General features: G+C 37.6%; 1 protein-coding gene across 2 annotated transcripts in view; it reads left to right on the forward strand.

Moving 5' to 3' along the window:
- CDH11 (cadherin 11) overlaps positions 1 to 7,776 on the forward strand; it is a 100,331-nt gene extending 92,555 nt beyond the window's left edge. For both annotated transcript variants that reach the window (XM_032768115.2, XM_032768116.2), the window contains 2 exons: positions 5,019 to 5,270; positions 6,460 to 7,776. In XM_032768115.2, the coding sequence (XP_032624006.1) occupies positions 5,019 to 5,270; positions 6,460 to 6,956 (749 nt within the window). In that variant the 3' untranslated portion in view covers positions 6,957 to 7,776. The remainder of the gene's footprint in view (positions 1 to 5,018; positions 5,271 to 6,459) is intronic.
- Positions 7,777 to 9,990: the final 2,214 nt, after the last annotated feature.

A 9,990-nucleotide genomic window follows, 5' to 3' on the forward strand; every position in this document is an offset into this window, starting at 1 on the left:
AAAGGAGATTTAGGCTTGCTTGGGTTAGGCAGATCTGTTTTGTAATTAAATTGTTGTGATCTTGGCATAAGATAACCAAATCAGAAAAGTAACAGCACAATTGGGTGTTATCAATTTTCAGAGTTTTGTTTGTGCACAGAGTACCATTTTGACATTTGCTGAGGTTGGAAGCAGGGCTCTTAAAGTCTCTTCTGTCCTGTTTCTGGAATCTCTGGGCAACTGCGTCCACTGCAGGAGGGGTAGCCCTGTGTCCATCAGTCTACAAACTCTTTCACCACGAAGATGATCTGATATCTTGTGAGCTTTTATTTGGTTGTTTGAGAAGAAATGGACTATTATTCCTAGTGTGAAAAATACTGTACATTAGACTAATATTAGTGGATACTTTTTTAGACTAAAAAATGTAAAAAGGAGTTAAACAAGTCTGATACACATTGGATGCCATGTTTCAACTGACAGCAATTTGTTATGACCACATTCAAACCCCCAGTAATTTGAAGACTATTACACAGACACTGCGAACTGTAAAATGATAAAAGTGTAAATATTTAGCAGCACAAATGGGTTTTGAAATGGATTACATAGTATCTGCCAAAGCTACTGTAGTAATAGCCACCTGTCCCAAACCTGGACTTTAGCGTCCAAAATCTGGTCCTGTCCCAAACCTGGACTTTTGCGTCCAAAATCTGGGGGCTTACCTGAAACTCCCCCAAGCTCACTACCAGCTTGGATATTCTCGCTGCCACCAACTAGGACTATTGGGCGTCCTAGTATGCCCCCCGAGTCACCCCAACTTTCCCCTGGGGGACCCCCAAGACCCAGAGCCCTGGGTCTCTCTCTCTTCTCTCCCAGCTTCCCCCCCTTTCCTGGGTTAGCCGGTGCAATGCTATGCTTCACCCCTTGAATACAACCGGAGAAGCAATCTAGCTTCCCCGAGGCTAGGTATTTACCTAGTCAGCTCACACAAGAAATTCCCCCTCCCTTTGTCCTATAGCCTTTCCCGCCCTGGGACAATAGGGAGGTGAGACACCGAGTTTGGGCTTTTCCCTCCCCCCTCTGCCTCACTAGAAAAAAAAACTTTCACAAGGTTTAAAAAGAAAACTTTATAGAAAAAAAAGAAAGAAAATATAAAACAATAATCTTGCATTAAGAAACTCAATACAGGCTCTTGCTTATCAGAAATATGAAGAAACAATCTGATTTAAAAGATAGCCCAATTAAACCAGTCCAACAAATCCACATACATGTAAATACAACACAAAGCTCCTCATAGCCGAATTGCTTTGGGGTTCCTTTGTACTCACAGATGTGTAGGAGAAACTTGGAGATAAGATGCAGTTAGGAGAAAGCTTGTTAACTCACAGCCGAGAAAACAACAAAGACACAGCCATCCACATCTATTCGTACAACACAAAGCTCCTCATAGCCGAATTGCTTTGGGGTTCCTTTGTACTCACAGACTTTTGGTATAATATTTGAAATAAGATGGGGTTAGGAGGAAACCTTGTTTACTCACAGCCGAGAAAACAAGAAAGATCCCGAGTATACAAATTCCCGCCCCTGACTTTAATCAATCCAGTTCTCTGATTGGCCCTCTGGTCAGGTGTTTGGTTACCCTTTCCAGGTAAAAGAAACTTAACCCTTACCTTACCTATCTATTTATGACAGCTACAAATACTAAAAAATCAGACCTTGTATTTGTACATCTTTATTCATGATTTTCTTCTTTGACAGGGTAACTGTGGATAGGGGGAATATGGTGGACATAATAGACCTGGATTTTAGCAAGACTTTTGACAAAGTCCCACAGGACATTCTGATAAGAAAGCTGGAGAAATGTTGGTTCGGTGGAGCTACTATTAAGTGGATATGTAATTGGTTAAACAATAAGTAACTATTAATGAAATGATAGCAGATTGGAAGGCGGTCTCAAATGGGGTTCCGCAGGGATCTATTCTGGGTCTGGTGTTGTTTAGTATCTTTGTTAATGTCCTGGATGTAGGAATAGAGAGCATACTGATCAGATTTGCAGATGACACAAGGCTAGATGGGATTGCCAACATTTTGGATGATAGAGCTAAAATTCAAAGGGATCATGATAAATTGGAGAACTGGGCTACAGACAAAAAAAATGAAATACAACACAGACAAATGTAAGGTGCTACACTTTGGGAAGAAAAATGCATAAATACAGAATGGGGGATAGCTGGCTTGGCAACAGCACAGCTGAGAAGGCTTTGGGAGTTGTGGTGGATCACAACCTCAACATGAGTCAACAGTGTGATGCTGTTGCTAAAAAGGGCAAATGCAGTGTTGAGTTACATTAACAGAGGCACGGCGTGCAAGTCATGGGAGGTGGTAATACCACTCTGTTCAGTGCTGGTTAGGACTCATCTGGAGTACTGTGTCCAATTTTGGTCACCATCATATAGAAAGGATGTAGAGGGAACTGGAAAGGATCCAGGGGCGAGTGGCAAAGATGATCAGAGGGATGGAATGCAAGCCACATGAGCAAAGACTGAAGGAGCTCTATATGTTTAGTTTGGAAAATTGTTTTCCATTGCCACAGATGGCAGAACAACAGGCAATGGGTTCAAACTACAGCACAGGAGATTTAGATTAAATCTCAGGAAAAGCTTCCTAACAGTAGGACAGTGGAACAGACTGCCTAGGGAAGTCATGGAATCTCCTTCACTGACTGTTTTCAAAAGGAGGCTGGATAGCCATTTTCTTGGAGGATTTAGACACAACAAATCCTGCATCTTGGCAGGAGGTTAAACTATATGACCCTTGTGGTCCCTTCTATCCCTATGGGTCTATGATTCCATGATCTTCTCCATCTCAAGCAAAACATTACCACCCAGTTACTGTCAAAATTCAGAAGTATCATGCTGTTTTGTAATGCAATCAGACTTCCAGAGAGCTGGGGTGAGGTCCATATCAGGTCCAGATATGTTCCTAACCTCCTACAGATCCCTACATATCTACCAGGTTTGGGGTTGTTGTCGAACACATGGGACAATGTGAGGTGATTTCCACAAGGAAGTCCTTGTGGAGATTTTCTTCCAAAAATTCCCTCTGCATAGGCTTTGAATGTAGGAGGCAAGATTGTGCCCCATTAGGTCTAATTTATTCACAGGTTTCTCTGGAAATAACATTGGTCAGCTCATTAAAATAAGTTTTATGAATGGATTATTCTGGAATTTATGCTGAGTTTTCAATAGGAAAAGGATAAGTCTTTGTACCGTTCTGCTGTATCCTGAAGCAGCAGCAAAATGGATGCCACAGAAAGTGACTAACCTGTCCTGATTAAGAAAGAAAACTAAAAGAATAGTCCTATTTTCATTTTTCTTTCTTTTTGGAAAAGTGAGAAACAGAAAGCGAAGAGATTTGGGCAAAGTGAGATCTGAGCTGAACATTAATCAATCTAAAATTTTCTGAGGATCTGAAAAAGATGGATAAAATTGCTTCTTCTACTCACTGCAGTGTTTTTCAGTTTTGAGTGTCCTGGGTCTGGCAGCACAAGAAATGTCACAAAAAAGCACTGTGCTTGTTTTTCATAGTATTTACTGTCTGACCAGAAACAAGAAACACTGGAAATCTCATAAGAAGGCCTCCTTTTACATACTCTCCTGCCTAATTTTTTTGTCCTAAGGAATTTGAATAAACATTCAAATGCTGGGGTACCTATCCAAACTGAAACTTGGATAAAGAGGAAAGTAAGAGGCAAGTTTTTTGTGTAAAGTATAGCTCCAAACCCACTTAAAATTGTTAATTTTTGAGCATCATTGTGTAATTCAGTGTGTATGTTCAAGCATCTTACGAGGGGACACAGCTCAGCGATCATATTGCACTTCCCATCAGTACCCAGCCCAGACAGGGAAACTAATGATCCAAGGAGCAGACCAAATTCAGAGATGAACCTTGGTCATGTGCCAGTCAAGGCACATTGCACATACACTAAGAAGCATCTTATATTAACATACACTTTCAAGCTTTCTGGTTTCTGGGATCAAAGAGCACTGAGGAGATATTGATTGTCAGCATATTGTTTACTTAAATATGTTCTAGTGAAATGACCATGTGGAATATCAGGGACCAATTCTGCCGTGATATATTGTGTGCATTTTCCTTTGATTTCAGTGGGAATTGCACTCTTATAAGTCTCTTTGGGCAACATCTATATAAAATTGAATCCTTATAATCTTAAGGGGATAGTCTGAGTAGAAAGAACCTGATCCTAAGGTCACGGAAGTCAATGTGAGTCTTGCTTTCCACTGACTCCATTGGTTTTGGGTCAGGCCCAGTATCAGCATAGGTACAATGTCAAGGCCTAATTCTACAGATGTTTACTACTTGGCATAGTGCTTAGTACTGTGAATTGCCCAATAGGGGCCATTATGGCTACTCTTTATACTGAGCACCATAACCAGCAGTAATTGTTTGCATGAATGGATCCTTTTTTGTTGTTGTTTTTGTGTGGGTGTTTTGGTCACAAACACTTTTTTTAGCAAGTACCCACTGTTGCAGAAAATGTGAATTGCTGGTGTATATGTTCCTAATAATTTAAGCATTTTGCAATATCTGCAACCTCTTTTAAAACTGTCATAAATACTCTTGCCTTATAAATAAATGCCTTGATTTTCCTTGTGGTGCTGTATTCCCTTATGGTAGACAATTAAAGGGTGAACAGAAATATACAGAAATTATAAATGAGAGTAATTTATGCAGAAAAAGAAAAGTGAAATGCAACCGAAAAGGGCTGGGGGTACATTGTACTCCTTGTATTCCATATCCCGCCCTGGAATAATTTAAATAAATAGGGCAATACTGTATATAGGAACTATGATATTTAATTTCTCACGTCATTAGAAATGGGACAATCAATTTACTATATATAAATACAGCATTAAAACAGTGAAAGCAATTGTAGCAAAATGTAGTTTCTCAATATTTATGAAGAAGATGATTCTGAGAAGAAATTGAATGATTAAAGATTGTCTTGTTTGTTTAAACAGATAATACAGCGGGCATTTATGTTAGACGCAGTGGCTTTAGTCGACAAAAGCAGGATTTATACCTTCTTCCTATTGTAATAAGCGATGGTGGAATCCCTCCAATGAGCAGCACCAATACCCTCACTATTAGAGTCTGTGGCTGTGACAGCAATGGTTCCATGCTCTCGTGTAATGCTGAAGCTTACATCCTCAATGCTGGACTTAGCACTGGAGCTTTAATTGCCATTCTCGCTTGCATTGTGATTTTATTAGGTAAGGATATTCCCTACCAATTTATCTGCTTTTGATGATATTGCAATGTTAACCCTGACTTGGCCACATTTGACATACTATATGTTCCCTCACAAAGATGAACTTATTTAGTATTCTTCACTTCCCTTTCACTAGAGCTGAGACTCTGAGTAAGCCCAGGTAAAGTACTCTATATAACAGACTCCATGCACAAAGTTTTTGGTTTTTTGCCCTTCGCTGGATGACCCATTGCTTATTGAGGTCAGCCTGGAATAATAATTCATGCCAGCTCTTTGCCTTTAACTTCCCTAGTGTTGAAGGAGAAGTAAAGACAAACTGATGACTTAGAAAACCTGCCATTGAGAGAAGAGCTGTAAAGCACCATAAATGTCCTGAGTATTTAGAAGTATCTATATAAATCACTAGATGACTCTATACAGCAACTTTTATTTTAATAAAATGAATGACAAGATCACATTTCCTTTGTCCCTTCATCTATTCATGTTATCAAAGATAAATTATTAAAATCTGGAGCTAGAATAATTCCTATTACATTGTGGCAGCAGGGTGTGGAATTAGAATTCAGTGTTGGATGTTGCATGACAGCAAAGGTTCATTTCTGTCTTGCAGTTGATTGGGCTTCATATCTCAAGAAGATACACCTTTCTTCTGAATAGTTGGCTTCCCATATAGTCACAGATCGGTGATGACTAGGAATCTTTTGGTGTGGTACCCAAATCAAGCCCTTAAAGTAATCGTAGAATATCAGGGATGGAAGGGACCTCAGGAGGTCATCTAGTCCAACCCCTGCTCAAAGCAGGACCAATCCCAGACAGATTTTTGCCCCAGATCCCTAACTGGCCCCCTCAAGGATTGAGCTCACAATCCTGGGTTTAGCAGGCTAATGCTCAAACCACCGAGCTATCCCTCCCCTCAAGTCATGTAATAATCACTGGTATTCAGCAACAAATGGGCCCAGGCCAAAACCTTGGCTCTGAAACCCCTCAGAACTACGGAAATATCCCATCTGTATCCAAACTTTGTGTGTCTCAGCCATCAAGAGTAGCTAATAGTAAATGTAATAATTATGACAAGAATGTGATATGCATTAGTCACTGTGTGATCTTTCTCTTTAGAGAAAAATCATTTATAAAAATAGATTTTGTTTGGAAATTAACCCAACTTACATTCTTTCTTATTTTTTTTGTAGTCATTGTAGTGTTATTTGTAACCCTGAAAAGGCAGAAGAAAGAACCTTTAATTGTTTTTGAAGAAGAAGATGTCAGAGAGAACATTATAACTTATGATGATGAAGGTGGTGGAGAGGAAGACACTGAAGCCTTTGACATTGCTACTTTGCAGAACCCTGATGGCATCAATGGGTTTATTCCTCGTAAAGACATAAAACCCGAGTATCAGTATATGCCAAGACCAGGGCTTCGGCCAGCTCCTAATAGCGTTGATGTTGATGATTTCATCAACACAAGAATACAAGAGGCTGATAATGATCCAACTGCTCCTCCTTATGATTCTATTCAGATCTATGGCTATGAAGGAAGAGGCTCAGTGGCTGGTTCACTTAGCTCGTTAGAGTCAGCGACAACAGATTCTGATTTGGACTATGACTATCTACAAAACTGGGGACCTCGTTTTAAGAAACTAGCAGACTTGTATGGTTCCAAAGACACTTTTGATGATGATTCTTAACAATAAAGTTACAAATTTGGCCTTAAGAACTGTGTCTGATGTTTTGAAGAATCCAGAAGAAATGTAAGCAGGTATTTTTTTAAAAATCAAGAAAAGGCTCATTTAAACATTTAAGTTTGACAAAGAGGATTCCTTTAATAATAATGAAAAGGACATAAAAGTGGTAAATACTGTGAACTACCTTTTCTTACAAAAGGCAAATATAGAAGTTGGTTATCAACTTCAGTAGAGAAAAAAACCACTTGTGAAGTACAAAATATTTAAGGGAAGGAAAATTCTAAAAGTGAACCTACAAATGAGGGAAATCTTTTATGTATTATGAACATCTAAATCTTTTATGTCAAAGAAGCTTCCACACATTAGAAAAAAGATAACAGTTCTGAGCTGTAATTTCGCCTTAAACTATGGACACTCGTATATGTAGTGCATTTTTAAACTTGAAATATATAATATTCAGCCAGCTTAAACCCATATGATGTATGTACAGTACAATGTACAATTATAATGTCTCTTGAGCATCAAACTTGTTACTGCTGATTCTTGTAAATCTTTTTGCTTATACTTTCATCTTGAACTAATACGTGCCAGATATAAAACTCTGTCTTGTTGCAGTGGGAGGCGCCCTATTTCTATGTCATTTTTAATGTATCTATTTGTACAATTTTAAAGTTCTTATTTTAGTATACATACAAATATCAGTATTCTGACATGTAAGAAATGTTACAGCATCACACTTATATTTTATGAACATTGTACTGTTGCTTTAATATGTGCTTCAATATAAGAAGCAGACTTTGAAATAAAATGATTCTTTTTTTAATTCTTGTTTTGGTTATTAAGCATTTAAGAAAACATGTAGTGTTTCTAATGTTCCATTTATAGTTCTAACTAATTTACTACAATTGTGACCTTTTAATAGCCCTATTTATTATGTGTTTGTAGTTGGTTTATTGCCTTGTTAAGTGATTATTTAAAATCAAAGATGTTTTACAAATGTTTTTAGATAAGAATCTGTAGTGTCCGGTGAACATTTTGTACCCTCTCTATCTACAGCTTGTGGCTGCTCCCAGAGTACAGTAACACCTTTCACACAAAATTATTGTATTCTGGGAGTAAATTAAATTTAATCCTTTTAAATATTTCCCATGTAATATGTATTTATCTTATAGCCTAGAAAGTCCATGGATCTCAGAAACAACTTCATACATGAACAGGAGTGCACTGTACTTACAGTATACTCCTCACGTGTTAATTATAATATCTGTACTAAGCTCTGCGAGTTGCTAAAGACTTAAATCTGACCCGCTTGAGCTAGTACTTCCCTAAAGACTGTTCTACCTGATAATTACCTTACCTGAGCATTAATTATGGTTCTGGTACTTAGAAATGTTTTTAGTTTACTTCAGTAGAATTGCCTCATCTACAGCTAACAAGACATTTTAATTTTTAAAGAGTGAAATATTGAGTACTTTCAGAGTTGGTCTTTGTAATGTATGTTTTTAATCTAATAAAATTGATCTATAACCTTTTTTATATTAGTTTGGAATGAGCAAGGGACCAAAATATGTTCTGTGCATCAACATTTTCAACATGTGTGTGCAGCTGTAATTCTGCTAAATTTAATATAGTTTGCTGGTAAAGGTCAACGATCAGCAACTGAAGAGGCAATAAATAGCAATGATATGAATTTTTCCATCTTTAATTTTAGAAATCCCATCCTGGAATTGCAGTCAGGTACCAAACCACATAACCTTAGAGGAAATCTTATTTTTTTGATGTATTCCTTAACTGAAATCCCCATATGTAGTTAAATTTAAATCTAACTATTATAAATTAAAAATATATATATTTTCAGGCATATATTCATAAAATATTCACTTTTCCCATTATAACCCTATTTTAGTTTGCTGAAGGAGCAAATTCACTATAAAATGTTTTATTGTAATATTTCACTTTATTATACACATACGCATTCTCTATAATTCCATAGTTTATTACTTCTTAACTTGATTCAAATTTCCTTTTTTGTTGATTTTTCTATGTTTATAATCCAAAGAATATTTTGCTAGATTTGCACATTTCTCCAACATAAATTTAAATAAATAATAATAATAACAATAACAATAATAATAATAGCAATTTACAAATTAACATAGAAAAAATAAAACTATTGGTTAGTTTCCATCCTTATCATTGGTGTTTTTATTTCACTATTAGGCAAGTTTTAGAATTAATAACTGCATTTTCTACATTTATGTTTAATTTTTTTAAAAGGACATTGTCAACTAATTTTTAAAAGAATAGTTTTAAGTGTTTGGTTTTTAGTCTCTGTTGTTTGTAGCTCTCTCTTAGAAGCTTGGAAATAAATTTTCTTTCCCTGCTGATTTTTGTCCTTTTTCATTTGGCCTCTTCCCCTACCCGTCCGAGTGAATATGAAATTAGCATAGTTCTTTATTGGGTAACTGATGCTACCTGTACAATTCTGGGAATGGTGTTTAATTAACTAACAATTGCAGAACTCCCATAAATGGTTCATTTTTGAAAAAAAACAGTGGCATTTGTGTGACAGTCCATGCTGCTGTTCTCTGGACTCTAAAGCCCAGAGCCTTGTTGGCTGTGTCTTAGAGTTTGTGTAGCTCATGCCTATCGGTTTCCTCAGTCCTGTGGTGACTATAGACTTGGTTGGACTTCCTGACATACTGGAGCAGACTGTGGGCTACTGCAATTTGTGACAATGGCCGTAAGGAGCTGAGGAACATGGGCATTAGTTGTGGTTACTCAGGCCTGGTCTACACTGCGGGGGTGGGGGGGGGGGGCAATCGATCTAAGATATGCAAATTCAGCTACGAGAATAGCATAGGTGAAGTCTGCATATCTTAGATTGAATTAAAATTACGTACTTCACATCCTTGCAGTGCGGGATCGATGGCCGCAGCTCCCCCGTCGATTATGCTTCCATCTATTGCACTGCTGGAGTTCAGCAGTCGACGGGCGAGTGATCGGGGATCGATTTATCATGTCTGCACTACACACG

Source organism: Chelonoidis abingdonii, chromosome 19 (genome assembly GCF_003597395.2).
Source record: "Chelonoidis abingdonii isolate Lonesome George chromosome 19, CheloAbing_2.0, whole genome shotgun sequence".
Taxonomy (NCBI): Eukaryota; Metazoa; Chordata; order Testudines; family Testudinidae; genus Chelonoidis; species Chelonoidis abingdonii.